Here is a 19506-nt window from a genome sequence, read left to right on the forward strand (position 1 = left end):
TGGGGCGTTGCAGTCTTCTTTGTCGTTCTTGTGGCAGAGAGATAGAGATATCACGGCTCGGAGTCGCCCTGCAGGATTTCCTCGCGTTTCTTCTTCGATGGAACATTTCAAGCAAGACCTGAGCTTGTCGAAGGCCGGCGAGTTAACCAACATCGGGAGCTGTTTGTTAAACCAGCCCCCGGAGGGTTTAGTATTCCCTGTGACCCACAAAGCTCTTTAATCTTCGGTGTTTGTCATGCCAAGTCTGGAGTTGCTCCATATAATCCTCCTAAGATTATCCATGCAGGGGGACCTGCTGATTGTTCCCTCACCCTGTTTGCACGATTAGGACACAACGAGGGAGGCAGGTTTGCAGGTTGCCGGTTGAGGCTTGCTTTTCTGAATTGGGCATTTATTTTTGCCAGGAGATGCTGGCGACCCATTTGTATTCAGACACCATTCATAGAATCATAGAATCACAGAATCATAGAGTTGGAAGGGGCCATACAGGCCATCTAGTCCAACCCCCTGCTCAACGCAGGATCAGCCCTAAGCATCCCTGAGCATCCTAAATTCAAGGTACTGGTGCTGAATAGTGGAGCCTGGTGGGATTTGGGACCAGTATACCTGAAGGTTCTGATGAACCGGTCCAACCAACGTGGTCATCTTCAGAGGACCTGCTTCTGGCGCCCTCACCTGCTGAGATTAGGCAGGGGCCAACTTGGACAACGGTCATTGAGAGAGACGAATGAAGAAAACTTTCCTATAGAATCGCCAAGGGTCGCACACGACTGAACGGATAACATCATCATCATCATCCACTTGGACAAGGCCTTCTCAACTGTAGCCCCCAAACTGTGGAACTCTCTCCCCAGGGGTTGTAAGTTTTGGGCTTTCCAGGGAGCCGTGACAGTGCCCTTGGTCCTCTCCCCAGTGGGATTCAGTGGACTGAAAACTTAGATGTTAATATTTAGCCATCATACCTACTTGGCTACATATTTGACATTATATTATATTATTATATTATGAGAAACCCCACTGCAAACCTAAATGCAGCGGGCACTAGCAGGACAAAGGTGTGTGTGTGTGGGGGGGGGAGAATCAGCAAAGACATTCTGGCATATTCTGTTCAATGCCTGTTCACTTCACGTAGCTGAGTATTAGCTCCTCTCTGAAGAATTGTCATTGAGAAAAACGGCAGCTTTTTGTTTAGGGGGGCAAGTGAATCCCCCCCCCCCCCGAATGCCATCCTGCTTAGGTTTTGTTTTGTTTTTTTTGTTTTTTTGGCTTTCTTCTTTGAGTTTCCCGTTTGATACCCTTCCAGCAAATTTTATGGAGCTCAACAAGAGCTCCCTATTTTAAATAACTTTTTAAAAAACCCAGAAGCTGCTTTAAAACAAGCCCTTTGTGTTCCAAAAGAACAAAAGAACGAGCTTTGGAGTACTCAGAGGACTAATGTTGAATAGGTTTTCAGTTTTATTGGTTTCATTCTGTATGCAATTGTGCTCTTCTACAGTATAGAAACCAAAAAGACCCCCTTCCTAATTAGTTCTTTGAATGCCAGTTTCTGTTTTTTGTTTTTGCTTTTAAATATTTCCCCCCTGTACACAATGGGTTTTTTTAAAAAACGGTTTCCTTCTCATTCTGTTTTTGTGTATCTAGCCTGCAAAATATTGGTTGATTTACCTTTCCCAAGATACCCAAGTCTCCCATCCAAGAAAGTGTTATGCCGGTGTCAATTTAAAAACAAAAAGGAGATGTTTGTGGTCTCTGCAAACACTGGGGAAGAAAGTGTTTACAGACAGGCCTCTGTCTGTAAATTGAATTTCCCCTTCCTTCCTTCCTTCCTTCCTTCCTTCCTTCCTTCCTTCCTTCCTTCCTTCCTTCCTTCCTTCCTTCCTTCCTTCCTTCCTTCCTTCCTTCCTTCCTTCCTTCCTTCCTTCCCTCCCTCCTTCCTTCCTTCCCTCCTGTGTGTCTCATCCCTCCTGTGTGTCCAATCTCCTTCCTTCCTTCCTTCCTTCCTTCCTTCCTTCCTTCCTTCCTTCCTTCCTTCCTTCCTTCCTTCCTTCCTTCCTTCCTTCCTTCCTTCCTTCCTTCCTTTTCTCTGTCACCCTTCCTTCCTTCTCTCTGTCACCCTCCCTCCCTCCCTCCCTCCCTCCGTTCATCCATTCATCCATTCATCCATCCATCCATCCATCCATCCATCCATCCATCCATCCATCCATCCATTCATTCATTCATTCATTCATTCATTCATTCATTCATTCATTCATTCATTCATTCACATTAACTGACCCCTTCCAACTTTATGATTCTGTGTTCATGCTGGGCAGCAGCATTTGCCCCTGTGTGAGGATTTGGCATGGAAAGGGATTTTAGGGCGCCTAGCTCAAATAGTAAATATATGAGGGCCGACAGATGCATTAATCAGCGCTGAAGCTGCGTCTGCCCAGCGCTGAGCCAGGTGGAGGGAAGTTTGAATTTTAAGCAGGTTTAGGGAGCTGAAAGGCGCTTTTCATGTCTGCCTTGACACGCTGATCAAATGATAAAGTACAGTCCAATCAAAATGTGGCCCTTTGCGCCACCTGCAAAACTGGTTCTGTTGAGGCCCCCCCCCCTTTCCCCTCAAGCCTGCACGAGCAAGTAATAAATCAGGTTTTGAAATAGCGAGATGCAATTTATTGGAATTCATACAGTGGTGGATCTCAATTAGTGGCAGCATTCTGGAGAGAGTGTGAGGTGAGTCATGGGGACGTCAGCACAGGAATACCTCTGCACCGAACGTCTTGGAGTCGATAGTATGCTACATTAACGCTGAGAAACCCTGCAGGACAAAGTTCAATATTTTTATTATGGTAAACGCTGGAGGGCCGCTGGAGATCCATCCTGTCCCCTCTCAACCCGCTCTTCTCGAGGCTGAACATTCCCAGATCCCTCAGCCTTTCCTCCTAGGGCTTGGTCCCCAGGCCCTGGCTCATCATAGAATCATAGAGTTGGAAGGGGCCATACAGGCCATCTAGTCCAACCCCCTGCTCAACGCAGGATCAGCCCTAAGCATCCTTATTGCTCTCCTCTGCAGCCTCTCCACCTTGTCCACATCCTTTTGGAAGTGAGGCCTCCAGAACTCCAAACAGAACCGCAGGTGTGGCATTCAGCGGGACGAGGCCATCTTGTGATTTTGATGTGATGCTTCTCTTGATGCAGCCCATTTGCCATCTTTGGGTAGCTGGCAGCAGAACACCTTACGTGTAATCCCAACGTGTTAGGAGAAGCATGAACAGTTGGATCCTGGCCTGATGTTCTTCACAAAACAGTTCCTATGGCAAAGGGGGCGCATGGGCACATGGAATCTAATTCCCAGCTTCCAGAGAACACCTTGACAGACTTCAAAGGGCGGCGGAACCGCCAATCACATCCTGCATCTGGCTTGCTCCCTCCTGGCGCGGATGCTTCTCATTCTAAAAAAAACCCCTCTCCCCTCTCCATATCCCGCTGGCTAGAATAATTGGAAGGAATTTGTACTCTGGAGAGGTACTAAATGTTTTAATACAATGGGAAGGAGGGTGGGGGTGGAGGAGACCATCTCACATTGCTTACCTCTTAGACCAGGATAAGGGATTTAAATAGGATTGTTAGCAGCCAAAACAACAAAACAACCGAAGAGAAGAAACCGGTCTTCTGACAACCACTTGTTAGAACTTCAGACGCGTCACCAAAGCGGCAAAGCTGGGCATTTTCAAGCCACGAGCCGACTCAAAGGAGACTTATAGACGGCAGCGGGATGAGCTGCACGTATTACAATGAATAGCATACATGAATAAATTGCCCACCTCTCCTCTTCCTCCCCCCCCCTCCATCACCTTGGGGAATGTCACCCTTAAAAATCTCAACATCCGTGGCTTCTGCAAAGGTAGGGAACTTGCAGTTGCAGTTGACGTGTGATGACCCTGTAGGGCAAGGGTAGTCCAACTGCGGCCCTCCAGATGTCCATGGACTACAATTCCCAGGAGTCCCTGCCAGTGTTTGGACATCTAGAGGGCCGCAGTTGGACTACCCCTGCTGTAGGGTATCCAAGGCAAGAGACACGTGAAGGACCATGGCCAACCTTCTTCTGCCCTGCCGTGCTGGCAAGCCTTCCAGTGGTTGTGTGGATGGGCACTGTGTAAACATAGCAGGTGGCAGAACTGGTATCTTTGCTGTAGAGCAGGGGTAGTCCAACTGCGGCCCTCCAGATGTCCATGGACTACAATTCCCAGGAGCCCCTGCCAGCGAATGCCCCTGCGGTAGGGTATCCAAGGCAAGAGCCAGACTGAGATGGTTTGCCCTTTCCTGCCTCTGCACAGTGAACCTGGCCTTCCTTGGCAGTCTGCCATCCAAGCACTAAGCAGGGCCTCCTCTGCTCAGCTTCCAAGGTTTCTTCCAACTCTATGATTCTAATTCAAAAGAAGTTCCATCTAAGCATCCAGGAGAAGTTCCTGACAGTCAGAGCGGTTCCTCAGTGGAACAGGCTTCCTCGGGAGGTGGTGGGTTCTCCATCTTTGGAGATTTTTAAACAGAGGCTGGAGATCCATCTGGCAGAGAGGCTGATTCTGTGAAGTTTCAAGGGGGTGGCAGGTTACAGTGGAGGAGCGAGAGGGTTGTGAGTGTCCTGCATGGTGCAGGGGGTTGGACTAGATGACCCAGGAGGTCCCTTCCAACTCTATGATCTTAAACTGGTGGCAGCGACCTCAGCTACCTAAAGGGGGTTGTAGGGCTGCGCACTCCAGTGCACTGGCAATCATGGAAACCCAAGGCTGCTAGCACCATGGCATGGGGAGGGAGGGGCGCTGCTGACGGCAGCGCTCAAGCCAGTGCCCACACACAGGTGCAGCCTCTAGAGTCCAGCATGCCTTTTTGTGACTCTTACAGCTTCCCGTTCCCCCAGCCTTTGTCCCTCCCGTGATCGTAGCTGTTTCTCTTATCTCCGGTGAGAGGTACTGTTTGGTGTCACTACAGAATGTGAACAACCTTGCTAGGCAAGTGTGAAGGCGTTTGAAATTTGGATTCACTTCATCCTTAGATAACTCTGCATCACTCTGAGAACCCCATTTGGCACGCAAACCTCTTGGGGAAGGAGGGAGGACGCTGGAAAACTCCAGGAGATGTCTCCAACAGTGTATGTTCTGTGATGGCCACTTCCAGTAGATGCTTCCTTAAGACTTCCAGTAAAGCTAATTTTATTCATCTCCATGGAAAGCCCTGAGTCTGCTTCAATGTCGTCTGAGGTGCACGTCCTCAGGGTCATCACACCACCCCTGTTAGTCTCTTCCCTCGAAAAGATTTGCAGGGTCACCATAAGCTGACCGTGCCTTCACAGCAGTCAGAACAAGTCTCCAGAAAAGCCCACCTCTTCCCGCTTGGGTCATTGGCATGGGCGGGCATTCTGAGCGGCAGGGAGCGAGCCCCATGTAACAAACCCTGCGGCGAAGGAACGGCCAGCCTCAGCTGCGGCCCCACGTTGGGCCTGATTGCCTCGTTCCGGAATGCCTAGTGCAAATCAGCAGCGGAAACGGCCCGGTGTGAAGGAGGCCGCATCAGCCCTGCACATTATGCCGACCCACCGCATGGCGTCCCCCGCAAGAGCTCCTAATCATCTGATTACCCCGCTCTCCCGGCAAGGCGCAGAGTTTGCGAGCCGCGGATTGAGACAGTCCGTCCGACCACCGAGGGCCAAGAGATGGGCTTTCTTCTTTTGCGAGGCTCGCAGGCACTTTGTGGGGTGTGTCTGTGGCCAAGCGGGTGTCGCCTCTGCTTGTTCCACTTTAAAATACTCACGGCGTTTCTTGCTGCCTTAGCATGGCCCGCTCCTCTCCCATGCGTTCGATCCTGGCCAAGGGCTGACATTTCGGGCTCTGTTACAGGAACTTTCGGCTCCGTTGCTAATGGACCCGTCTTTCGACGCTCGCTCACGAAAAAGAACATTCGGGTGGGCAGCAATTGGTCGAGAGCACAGCGCCGGGGGACAGGTGTGTGAGTTTGGGGGGGGGGGAGAGATCATTAAGTTTGTGATGAAACTTCTACCTCTGTCAGCTCCTCTCCCCTCCTAGCCCAGCCCTCCCAATAAGGAGCCTTGTAGTTTATTACCAGACAAATTAAATCAGCAAGTCGGCGATTCTGTCTTCCTCCAGCAGCTGGAAAACATTTTTAAAGGCTTTCCCGCTTGCTATAAAAGGCAGCCATAACCGTTTGGGGGGCCGTAAAGCTATGAAAAATAAATACACGCGAACCTGGGTACAAATACGAGATTTCTGGGAAGGGCAAGAAAGCCGCACTTCCTGGAATGCTGAATATGAAGGCTTTCCGCGAGGAAGCCGGGTACTTGTTGGGCCCCAGTAATGGACAGTGGTGTGTTTCCCAGTGATTGCGCACAGATTTGTGTTAGCAAAGTAGCTTGGAAACAATTGAGTTGTTCAAGCAAACAATCTGGTCATTCTGGCAAAATGATGACTTTGATCACGTAGCCTGGAAGAGAGTTCGGACCAAGCAAGGGGTTAAGCAGTGTCTTTGGCACAGCATATAAACCCACCTTAGAATTCTCTAGTCCTGGCGTGGCCAAACTGTGGCTGTCCAGATGTCCATGGACTACAGTTCCCATGAGCCCCTGCTGGCAGGGGCTCATGGGAACTGTAGTCTATGGACATCTGGACAGCCACAGGTTGGCCACCCCTGGAGGCCCTGCTTCATGAGCATGGACATTAAAGCATATACCCAGAATTCAACTTTGTGGCTCCAGCTTTATTCTGTTGCTTCGGACCAAGATGGCCCCCCACACACACCTGAATGGAAATGCATAGAAAGAGATGTGTCTTCCTAACACTGCATTTAGATTCTGTCATCTGTGCAGATTTGGAAGAGGAAAATGGCTGCAAATGTTTAAAGGAAGTTTTGGAGAGCAATCCTTCCCGATGTTTCCTAAACGTATCCAGGAAATGTTTATAAGTGTGTTCAGCCATATGTTCCTACGTCTGAAGTCTTTATGGCACATGAGGGACAGATGCCCCAAAGAGATGGACCAGAACCAGTGGGATGAAATTAATTCGAAAGAAATTCCGTCTAAACATCCGGAAGAAGTTCCTGACAGTTAGAGCGGTGGAACAGGCTTCCTCGGGAGGTGGTGTGTTCTCCATCTTTGGAGATTTTTAAACAGAGGATGGATAGCCATCTGACGGAGAGGCTGATTCTGTGAAGGCTCAAGGGGGTGGCAGGTGACAGTGGATGGGCGATAGGGTTGTGAGTGTCCTGCATAGTGCAGGGGGTTGGACTAGATGACCCAGGAGGTCCCTTCCAACTCTGTAATTCTATAATTCTATGTATGTTATGTACTGCAAAAATCTGAACCAACAACAGAAGCAAAGCACAAATGTTAACTTGCAGCTGTGAACATTCCAGGCTGCTTGGCCAATGTGGTCTGGTCATTTTTATTTATTTATTTTATATTTTATATACCGCCACTCCCGACAAAGGCCGTCTCCTGGCGGTTCACAAGATAAAACAATAAGATCACAATATAAGACCCCCATAAAAAAACCCCATACAACAGAGGACAGATGGTGGCATACTCAGTTTTCAGTTCTCCTAAATCCACGCTGATAACCCCCGACAAAATGACCCTGCGGGTGTTGATTGTCAAAAGTAGGGTGGGATCCACAGATCACAACTCCGGGCACCGTCCTGGCCTCAAGTGAACACTTGGAGACTCTGCAGAACCCAGAGAGCTTTGTCAGGGCTCTCAGCTCTTCTGGTGTCTCATTCCACCAGGCAGGGGGCAAGACATCCTGGGGTCCGGGACAGCCAGCATATTCATACCCTCGGAGCGAAGAGCCCTATGGGGGGCATAAGGAGACAAGTGGCCCTCGGATAAGTAGGACTCAGGCTGTGTATAGCCTTAAAGGTCAAAACCAAAACCTTGAACCTGACCCGGAAACAGACCGGTAACCCTGATGCTTCTCCAGTAACAATGGATGGCCTCTTCAGAGGTAGGACATAGCAAGATAGCAATCTCTTACTTTACTACAGAGCGAGAAAGAGAGAGTTAATGGCTCACCCAGAATTATCCATATGGAAAGTGGCTGTGGGGGAGAGAGGAGAGCTAACCTGGTCACTGTTTGCAAATTAATATTTCGGGGGATTGTGTGTTTTTCCTTTCAGGAGGCCCCGATGACAACTTGATAGAAGGCGGGGGGACTAAGTTTGTCTGCAAACCGGGAGCCCGAAACATCACTGTCATCTTCCATCCCCTTCTGAGGTAAGGCCTTATCCTTCTTCTTGGCATTGTACATAGATGTTCATTACCGAGATGTTTTCACACAACTGTTTTCCATTGCAAAGATTTGGGCTGTTTGACAGAGTGCAGTGAAACTACGAGATTCAGTAATTGAAACTCTTTTCTGGTCTTAGAAGTGTGGGAGGAAGGACAGGATGTAATCTCAGAAGCCATGAGAGGTAGGCAGTAAACATGGTTTGGAATGGCTTGGAGACAGGGTTGTGCAGTCCCTTGCCTAGCTGAAATAGATTTGCATTAATGTGACCAGAGAGGAACTTTCACATGTGCTGAATAATGCACTTTCAACCATAAGGCACTTTCACATCTGCTGAATAATGCACTTTAATTTTGGTGCACTTTACAACTCAGATTTACTGTGTGAAATGGGAAAATCCAAGATGGCTGAAGTGCATTCAAAGAAGATTTAAAGTGCATTATTCGGCACGCATCCGAGGCCCTTCAAATAAGCCGGTTGCAAGAGGATGTCTTGGCCAGTGCTACCCACCCTTAATTAACACTGAAAAGGTTTTATTGAGCCAAAGTTAGGGCCAAGACTGCTGGCAAGAGGAATAAGAAAGGAAACCTTGAGCAAGGAGTGCAGAAACATGCAGCCTGCATTTGACCTTTCAGCCACTGGTCAAATCTGCAAGAATTGATTGGACCGTATCAGGTTTCCATCTCGGTTAGCAAACAGTTGCTGCATAGATCAGCATGGCAAGACATGTTTGTGTGTGCAGGAGTGTTTTGCTTTCAAGAGCAATTCTTTCTGTTGGTGTCTGAATGTGTGTAAGGCCAAGGCCCTGTCGGAGCTTTCCGAGTTCCGCAGGGACTGCAAAATGACTGCGTTTGCCTGAAGCCGGGTGGCAGTCCCGGGAATTAAGCTCGGGTTCCCCTCTCCCCTTAGAGTCTCGGCCAGTATTAGATTGGCTTGACTCCACAGGTCCCCAGTGACAACACCCCAATGTCCATCGGCCATCTTTGGTCCACCCACTGGGTTTGTGCGGGACAGAAATTAAACTGTATTTTGTCATAGTTTGGGTTGAGTCTTAGAATGTTTTTAACAGGTTAATGGGGGGGGGGGGTATTTTTACTGCATGGATTGTATACCAAAATTGTAAGCCACCGTGAGTCAGTTCTGGGAGCAGCGGTCATACAAATCCAATAATAAATAAATAACAAATCCAATTATAAATAAATAAACTAAATTTCGTGGGATACTCAAATGGAGCGCTTCTGTATTTTCTTTAATCAAACAAAATGGACATTTGCGGGAACTGTATCCTCTCTGGTCATTTTACGCCTATCTCAAGTTTTGCAATGCACGCGCATGCTTCTTTTAAAGAGTTGCGCCGGAGTCCTCGGTAACCTTGCTGCTGACGCAGCCTCCGGAGTCCCGAAATCTCGATTGCCCCCCGGCTGGGTTTGTTTGCACGTTTGACCCTCTTTGACACGAAACAATGTAATTTATTATTGATCGGGAGCAGGGGATGGGTGGGGAGTTTGAGCCGTGGCTCGTGGCAAACGGTTTATCATTCAGCACCAGTTATGATTCATAAGCCACGATCCGACACCACGACCGCTCGCGAGGTAAGCCGTTTTTGAGATGAGACGGTTTAAACTTTACAAGACAGGCGATGTTTTCGGAAGCAGAGTGTCAGCGGTTGAAATGCACTACAGATGCTTGGCTGGAAACGCACCAGGGGCTGCCGGGACCCCGGGGCTACCTGAGTCGAGCAAGGGGGAGAACACAAAGCTTATTAGAAACCCGTTTGGAGTTTAATCTCCCTCCTTCCGCCTTCCAGTCTGGCGATTTAATTTTCTTCCCGTCATCAGAGAGAACGAGCAGGAGGTTCGTTTTCCCTCCTCCGTAGCTGACTGAGTTCCGCCTTTTGTCTTGTGCGGCTTTTCCAGCCCCGCTCAAACCTCTCCCGTCCCCATTGGCAGCCATTGCTCGGGCTCACTGCCGACGTGACTCCTTTGGTCTCGAGCGCCGTTTCCGAATATGACTCGTCAAAGGATCAGATTTACCTGGGTCCTGCTAGCTGACGTCGTCTCCTGGCTTTTGGACGTGAGCGGGAAAGCAAAAGAATGACACCTGCGCAAGGCTTCACAAATGAGAAAACCAAGGAGTGGGTTTGGGAGGCCCTGCAACGAAGCCTGTCTCAAGTTGAATCCCCAGTCAGCGCAGTATAGTGGCTAAGAAGGACAGCTTCTAATCCGGTGAGCTGGGTGTTAGATCCGTGGGTTCAAGGAAGCCAGGACTGCTGGGAGTTCAATCAGCCCTTTATCACAGGGGTAGTCAACCTGTGGTCCTCCAGATTAGCGGTCCCCAACCTTCTTGTAGTCGGGGACTGCCTCCGAGGGTGGGAGAGAGCCGCCAGCCCGGCCACAGCAGCTGTTGCCGCACATGCGTGTTTTCGCCACTAGGTGGCGGTAATGTGCACGCGCAGAACAGCCGCACATGCGCGTTTTCGCCAGCAGGGGGCGCAAACACGCATGCGCGGCGGCTCCGCGCATGCGCGTTTGCGTTGCTGGCGTGCCAGCGGCCGCACCTGCCTCTTCCCCCCTCTCACTGCGGGGGGGGGGAAGTCAGGCGCAGCTGCTGGCAGCCCGGTACCATGGCCCGGTACCGGGCCGCAGACAGAGGGGTTGAAGACCCCTGCTCCAGATGTTCATGGACTACAATTCCCATGAGCCTCTGCCAGCTGGCAGGGGCTCATGGGAATTGTAGTCAATGAACATCTGGAGGACCACAGGTTGACTATCCCTGCTTTTTCAGGATCTCACTGTGGTGGTACAAGAGGCAAAACTGCACTGAGAAATCCCTGGAGAAAACCCAACTTACTCACTAGCTTCAAAACCCATTCCTAAGAACGGGCCTTGAAAGGGTCCCCTCCCCTGGACTCCAGCCAGGCAGCTTAAGGTGGTCTTTGGGGGCAGCTCGCAGCCAGATCGTGGGGCAGGTTGGGGCTGGGCAGCTCGTTAGCAGGGCTGGGACAGAGCTCCTTAGCAATCCTTAACGAGCAATCAGCAGGCCGGGAGGCCCTTGTTAGCAGGCCCAGCCTAGCAGGCCAAGAGGGCCTCGTTAGGAGGCCCTCCACCATGACCCTTTGCCCAGGGCCCTCTCCCCTTACCTGCTGCTGGCTCCAGGCACTGAGGAATCTGAGAACAAAGAGCCTAGAGTCCAGGGTGGGAGCTGCAGGGGCAGGGACAACCAGGGCAAAGCTGGCTGCACCCTGATTGGCCCTATTCCAACTTGGACAGCCGGACACGTCCCACCCCCTAGGCTGTTTCATAAAGATAGAGAGGAATAACAATGGATAAGGATGAACAATGGATCTTCCCGCCAGTGGACGCTATTGGTCAGTTTCAGTTGAAACCTACTGGATCTTTGGGCTTGTTACAGCCCTGATAGAGCTGTTCTGACCAAGCAGTTCTGTCAGGGCTCTCTCAGCCTCCCCTCCCTCACAGGGTGTCTGTTGTGGGGAGAGGAAAGGGAAGGCGAATGTAAGCCACTTTGAGACTCCTTCAGGTAGAGAAAAGCAGCATATAAGAACCAACTCTTCTTCTTCTTCTTCTTCTTCAGATAAAGGGACCAGGCAGTAAATGTGAAAAAACTGCCTGAGATGATAGAGAACTACTACCAATCTAACTAGAGCATACTGACCTGGATAGACCAGTCATTCAGTATGAGGCAGCTTCTTGCGCTGATGAAAAAATTGCTCTGAATCGTTCCTTGCCGATCTGCACTTTCAGGATTCCTGTAAGAAAAGCAAGAGCAGTTAAAGACATCCTACAAATTTAAACTAGTTTTATCTACCTTCCCGCCCTCTCCCTTGCCCCTGCTCTTGTTCCAAAGCCATCCAGGATAAAACTGGGGTCTCCCCAATTTTAAACTGATGCTCTGAGCGTTAGACCTCCCTGCCTTTAGTGCAGTCACGGAGAATTGTGGTTTGTAGTATAGAAAGACATCTTTCACTAGAGGTTCGACTGGGATGGTTTTATCCATTTACAGATGAGTATGTTGAGGTCCTCATCCTGCCCTCCAATTCCTTGATTCGTGTCCCACGCCAGAAGCCTTGATGTACAAACCCATGTCCGCCATATATATAAATAATCTGTCGGCAATGCCATCCGTCTCGTCCCTTTGTGTCTGCAAAAAGTGCTTGCCGTTAACGACAGCCATGTCAATAGACTCTCTCTGCCTTCGAGCGTGCTTCATAAAATCATTCGCTACCATGCTATGACAACCAAGGTAAACGGGTAGGGGGAGTGCGCTCTCTCCAAAGTGACCGCTTCGCCGCGGCGTGTAGCTCTGGCTGTGCGTCTTTAGCGCTCCTGTCAGCTTGTCACAGGCAATCAGATGTTATCTTCCTCGCCGACGTTCCAGAAGCACGTCAGACGGAATGAAAAGTCCCCGTTTCCTCCCCTCCTCTTCCTCTCCCGCACCCCAAAACCGCAGCCCCCCTCCCCCCCCCCCGTCGAGCGCGGATGACAGATTTGGAATCGCAATTTTCGTTGACACACTCTGGTTTCATTACCAGCCTGATGGGTAGACAGCGGAAATAATGCGTGTCATAAAAATAGTTAGGGCAAGATTTACGACTGAAAGATCTCCCCGCATTGTACAAGGCGCTTGTCACACCGGGGTGGAAAAGATGGCGTTGGCTACATCTTAACCTACTTTCCCCCTCCCTCTCTTTTGGCCAACTAGCCCATCAGTCACTGCCAGGGAGAGGGGGAAATGGCCAGGCCCGAGAAACCGTCCTAGTCAGGCATGCCTTGTAGCAGAGACGGAGGACGATGGGTAACAAGGCTTGTTTGGCACGATGCCACCAGTAGTATCTGTCAAGACAATGGATAGGTTTGCAAGAAAGGTGGCACTTCATCATGACTGACGTAGCTGTGGTACTCTGCCGTGATGCCCAGCTGGCATGCTCTCAGGAAGGCCCTTGGGCAGACAGAAATGCATACAGAGGAACCAAAGTAGGATGTATGTATGTATGTATGTATGTATGTATGTATGTATGTATGTATGTATTTATTTATTTATTTATTTATTTATTTATTTATTTATTTTGGTGTAGTGGTTGGGAGTGTGGACTTCTAATCTGGCATGCCAGGTTCGATTCTGCGCTCCCCCAGATGCAACCAGCTGGGTGACCTTGGGCTCGCCACGGCACTGATAAAACTGTTCTGACCAGGCAGTGATATCTGGGCTCTCTCAGCCTCACCCACCCCACAGGGTGTCTGTTGTGGGGAGAGGAATGGGTAAGCCGCTTTGAGCCTCCTTCAGATAGAGAAAAGTGGCATATAAGAACCAACTCTTCTGCTTCTTCTTCTATTGATTTTATATACCGCCGTTCCCCTTGGGCTCACAGTGGTTTACAGAATAAATAGATTACAATAAAATCCCATAGTTCCCTCAATAAAACTATTAAAACCAATTAATAACAATATAAAGGGGGCGGGCGAAAAACCCTATCTAGACCCCTCGTTCAGCCGGGGGACAACCATGTTACTAATCTCCTAAGTATGCGACTTCTGGACGAGAATGTCAGTGCCACTAGGGTCTCCTTCCACTTAGAACTATAACATAGTTCATTGTGTTCTCTGGTTCCTACTTACGACACATTCGTCTGGCCATCCGGATATCATCGTTGCATCTCAGGTTGGACACGGCCCCAGATGCAGATTCTTAAATCTGGAGGCTGGGGTCATTTACAGAACGATTTCTACAAATTCAGGGTGCCCGCCCACCTAGATTTGGAGAAAGCCCCGAAAGTTTTTAAAATCTCAGACAGAGAGCACTGTTGGACAGACCTCCTCCACCCTCCTCATGGAGGATGGACGGTGGAGGAGAAAGGGAAACCCATGCCCTCTGCTGCTGCGGCTGTGTGAGCCAGCAGGTAGAAACAGCAGCAGGGCAAGCCCACCACCATCTCCCCATATCATCATGGGGATGGAAAGGTATGATCTAGTAGGCATCACAGAAACTTGGTGAAATGATTCTCATGACTGGAATGTAATGGTGGATGGATATGAACTGTTCAGGAAAAACAGAATAGATCGAAGAGGTGGAGGAGTGGCACTGTATGTGAGGAAAGGGCTTACATGTCAGGAAATTCTAGTGAAGGAGAGCATATCTACAGTGGAAAGCATCTGGGTGAAAATAAGCGAGGGGAAAACAATTTCATAAAGGTAAGTGTAAAATTCTGCATCTGGGTCAGAAAAATGAAAAGCGTGCCTGCTGGATGGGGGATACGCTTCTAGGTAACACTGTGTGTGAACGAGACCTTGGGGTACTTGTGGATTGTAAACTAAACATGAGCAGGCAGTGTGATGCAGCGGTAAAAAAGGCAAATGCCATTTTGGGCTGTATCAACAGGGGCATCACATCAAAATCACAAGATGTCATAGTTCCATTGTATACGGCACTGGTCAGACCACACTTGGAGTACTGTGTGCAGTTCTGGAGGCCTCACTTCAAGAAGGACGTAGATAAAATTGAAAGGGTACAGATGAGAGCGACGAAGATGATCTGGGGCCAAGGGACCAAGCCCTATGAAGATAGGTTGAGGGACTTGGGAATGTTCAGCCTGGAGAAAAGGAGGTTGAGAGGGGACATGATAGCCCTCTTTAAGTATTTGAAAGGTTGTCACTTGGAGGAGGGCAGGATGCTGTTTCCATTGGCTGCAGAGGAGAGGACGCGCAGTAATGGGTTTAAACTTCAAGTACAACGATATAGGCTAGATATCAGGAAAAAATTTTCACAGTCAGAGTCAGCAGTGGAATAGGCTGCCTAAGGAGGTGGTGAGCTCCCCCTCACTGGAAGTCTTCAAGCAAAGGTTGGATACACACTTTTCTTGGATGCTTTAGGATGATTTGGGCTGTTCCTACATTGAGCAGGGGGTTGGACCAGATGGCCTTGATGGCCCCTTCCCACTCTAGGGTTCTAGGAGTCTAGTTCAGCCGTGGAAGGGGCTGCCTAAGGAGGTGGGGAGCTCCCCCTCACTGGCAGTCTTCAAGCAGCGGCTGGCCAGATCCTTCCCCTGGATGCTTGAGGCTGATCCTGCATTGAGCAGGGGGTGGGACTAGATGGCCTGCATGGCCCCTTCCCACTCTGGGATTCTAGGAGTCTAGTTCAGCAGTGGGATGGGCTGCCTAAGGAGGTGGGGAGCTCCCCCTCACTGGGGGTCTTCAAGCAGCGGCTGGACAGATCCTTCTCCTGGATGCTTGAGGCTGATCCTGCCTTGAGCAGGGGATGGGACTAGATGGCCTGGATATCCCCTTCCCTGGTTTTATGACACCACCTCTTAGGACTTGGATCCTTTCCAGCAGTCCTAGAATGAGGTGGGAATCCTGCAGCCCTGCAGTGGAGGTTAATCCCTGGCAGCCCAAATCCTTGTTTGTGTGTTTAGGATGTGATCCAGTATTAGTCAAACAGACTCTTTAGGCAGACCCCTCATTGTGGCAGCCATGTCTGATCATGTCCTTAACCTCAGTAGATAACTGCCTTGGACCTTTGGTGCATTTGCCCCCATCCCCCCCCCCCCACATGCCCACCTTCCCATTTACAGTCCAGTTTTCACCCAGATACAGGAGAGACGGAGGACTGTGGCGTCCCCAGGGTAGACAGCCTAAATTTCCAGCAGGACCAATGAAATGCACGGAGGCCCAGATTAATTACCAGCATTTAATGGGGCTCCGCTTGCCTATAATAAATGAATAGCAGATTCGCCCCCCCCCCTCCTTCCCCTCCCAGAAAAGTGCTTTTTTGAAAGGAGTTGATTCCTGGGAATAGATTTTTATTTTTTTTGTACACATGCATGAAGAGCTAATTAGACACCCAGCTTGACGAGGAATACGCGTGTTTGATTTTTTCCCCCCTTGATTAGATATTATGGGAGGTGCTGAAGGATGGAAATTAGGCTCGTGACGGGAGGTGGGTGGCTGCCACCACCCTCGATGGATAAGTAACATCTGCTTCGGTCGCTAACCTCCCAGGCAGGAGTCGCTCCCTGCCCCATAGCTCGAGGGGGGGGGTCTCGTCGGTGGGAAGGGAATGGGGTGGACCCCGAGCTGCAGGCTGGAGGCCCAGAGGACCCTCGGCCTTGGCCGACAAGCCCGGAACGCCATTTGTTCTGCCCCACTGAGTTTTCTCCCCTTATTTTTTTACGGCCGTCAGCTGGCGTCTGAAAAGGCACTCGGCTCTTCGGGGTAATAATAATTTTTTACATATGCTTTATGGAGTCTGTTTATGACCAGACAATTAGATAACAGATGTCTGCAGTTTTGGGGCTGGGGGCAAGGGGGGGGGAGCGAAGGAGCCGAGGACGAGAAAGAGACAGGCAGATACGGGAGCACTCTGGAAAGGCCGTTCGTCCCCCCACAGTGAGGCTGCGAGGGTTCCTGGGGGGGAGCCACACTTCATTAATCTCGAGCAGCAATTAAAAAACGGTTGCGGGGAAGGAGCGGAGCACCACGCAGAGGCGGGTGAGCCCGGAGGCGGGAATGCCATCAGTCTGTTTGCCCCTCGCGCGAAGGGCGGGGAACGTTGGACTCTCCCGGCGCCTCCGTTTTCCGTGTTCGGTCTTGCGGAAGGTGACGTGGAGAGTGGCGCTTCCGTCATGGCTTCCGCTCAGTCAGCACCAGGAAGCTTCCGCTTTGGGTGATGGGCTCTTCTGATGTCCTTAAAATGAGAGCCAGCTTGGTGTCGTGGTTAGGAGTGCGGACTTCTAATCTGGCATGCCAGGTTCGATTCTGCGCTTCCCCACATGCAGCCAGCTGGGTGACCTTGGGCTCGCCATGGCACTGATAAAACTGTCTGACCGGGCAGTGATCTCAGGGCTCTCTCAGCCTCACCCACCCCACAGGGTGTCTGTTGTGGGGAGAGGGAGGGAAGGCGAATGTAAGCCGCTTTGAGCCTCCTTTGGGTAGAGAAAAGCAGCATATAAGAACCAGCTCTTCTCTTTCTTCAGTAATCTCAGGGCTCTCTCGGCCCCCCTCCCTCACAGGGTGTCTGTTGTGGGGAGAGGAAAGGGAAGGCGAATGGAAGCCGCTTTGAGACTCCTTTGGGTAGAGAAAAGCGGCATATAAGAACCAACTCTTCTCTTTCTTCAGTAATCTCAGGGCTCTCTCAGCCTCTCCTCCCTCACAGGGTGTCTGTTATGGGGTGAGCAATGGGAAGGCGACTGTAAGCCGCTTTGAGACTCCTTCGGGTAGTGAAAAGCGGCATATAAGAACCAACTCTTCTTCTTCTTCTTCTTCTTCTTCTTCTTCTTCTTCTTCTTCTTCTTCTTCTAAAATGAAATCAACAACGTGAAGTAACCACAGCCAAGAATCACAAGCGCGCACACAGACAATAAAAACCGTAAACACACACACAAACACACACACTGCTACATAGTGAGGTAGTGTAAAGACAATCTACAGCTGTTCGGGCTCTTCTGGGAGCAAGAGGCCCTTAATTATCGCCGTCTCAAGCCTTGTTCAGGATTTAAGGAGATTCAGTTATCGGAGGAGTCAAAACTGTCTTGCTGTCTCCACATTTTCTTCTGGAGTGGATGCTATTCTGAGTTCTACCATCTGTTATGTTGTTCTCCATATGCAGATATTTACAAATTGTGACTGGGTGCGGTAGTCAACAGTTATTTTCTACTACTCTAATGTCCTCTCCCATCACTGTATTTTTATAAGAACAGCCCTGCTGGATCAGACCAGTGAGAGGCCATCTAGTGCAGCCTCCTGTCTCGCATAATGGCCAACTAATTCTTCTTGAGGGCCAACAACAGGGCAGAGAGGCCAAGGCCTTCATAAGAATATCAGAAGAGCTTTCTGGATCAGACTAGTGGCCATAAGAACGTAAGAGAACCTGAGTTGGATCAAGCCCATGGTCCATCTACTACAGTATCTCATGCAGTGGCCAACCAGCTCCTCTAGTGGGCCAGCAACAGGGTAGAGAGGCCAAGACCCTCATAAGAACATCAGAAGAGTCCTGCTGGGTCAGACCTAAGGAGATGGTGAGCTCCCCCTCATTGGTGGTCTTTAAGAAGCGGCTGTCCTGCTCATGGATGCTGGAGGCTGACCCTGCATTGAGCAGGGGCCTGGACTTGATGGCCTGTACGGCCCATTCCTGAAGATGAAACTCAAATACTCTGGCCACCTCATGAGAAGGAAGGACTCCCTGGAGAAGAGCCTAATGCTGGGAGCGATTGAGGGCAAAAGAAGAAGGGGACGACAGAGAATGAGGAGGCTGGATGGAGTCACTGAAGCAGTCGGTGCAAACTTAAATGGACTCCGGGGAATGGTAGAGAACAGGAAGGCCTGGAGGATCATTGTCCATGGGGTCGCGATGGGTCGGACACGACTTTGCACCTAACAACAACAACAATGGCATATTCCAGCTCTATGGTTCTGTGTTTCTGTAACTATACTGTGGCAGCCATCCACAGAGGGGGCCTGTGAGCTGCTGCCGGTTGGTGCTTCCACATGACTCCCATTCTCAGCCAGGGCCTGTCCTTGGTCTTTTGTCCTTGTTTTGAAGCAGAACCACAGGCCCAGCTCTCTCGACCTCTCCTCGTAAGCCACGGATCCCAGCCCTTCACCTCCCCAACCATTTGGTTGACGCCGAAACGTCAAAGGATATTGTAAAAAGGAAACCAGCTGCTTGAATATCGCTAAGGGGAGATCTGTGACTACGTGTTTCACAACTAGAAGCCACGCATGCACCTCCACAAGGCGGAGGATTCATTTTTTTTTTGTGCCGTTCTGCACGCTTTATGAGAGCTGACAATCTTGCTGCACGGGCCTGATTAGAGGTGACAGCTTATGAAAATCCTTCAGGTTAGGCTGTTTGTTCCCACCCACCCCCCAGCAGCCAATAAAGCTCCCCTGCCCTCCCACCCGGGAAGCAGCCGAAACAAAAATTCCCTTTTTTGTGCGGGATGCATTTGTCATGTTCCCATCATGTCAGGGAAGGTGCTACATCTGATCAGTCAAGTTTAGGTTTTGCGGTGGCATTTTGTCTGCACTATAAATCAAGACGACCTGTCACCCGTTCTCTCTCTCCCTCTCTCTCTCCCTCTCTCTGCCACCTCTGCCTTTTCCGAAATCAACTCTGCACAAAACTGAATAATACCCACATTTTGACACATCCAGCAACGCGGATTCCGAGAATCGTCCATATTGGTCGCAGTCTTAGCTTGTATGGGAGAAATGGTTCT

At 50.1% G+C, this 19506-nt stretch overlaps 1 protein-coding gene across 1 annotated transcript in view; it reads left to right on the forward strand.

Annotated features, from left to right (window-relative positions):
• The window catches only part of EXOC4 (exocyst complex component 4), a 395846-nt gene that overhangs the window by 216401 nt on the left and 159939 nt on the right, over positions 1–19506 (forward strand). Inside the window, exon 10 of the mRNA XM_077340354.1 lies at positions 8167–8263. Within this exon, the coding sequence (XP_077196469.1) occupies positions 8167–8263 (97 nt within the window). The remainder of the gene's footprint in view (positions 1–8166; positions 8264–19506) is intronic.

Source organism: Paroedura picta, chromosome 5 (assembly GCF_049243985.1).
Source record: "Paroedura picta isolate Pp20150507F chromosome 5, Ppicta_v3.0, whole genome shotgun sequence".
Taxonomy (NCBI): domain Eukaryota; kingdom Metazoa; phylum Chordata; class Lepidosauria; order Squamata; family Gekkonidae; genus Paroedura; species Paroedura picta.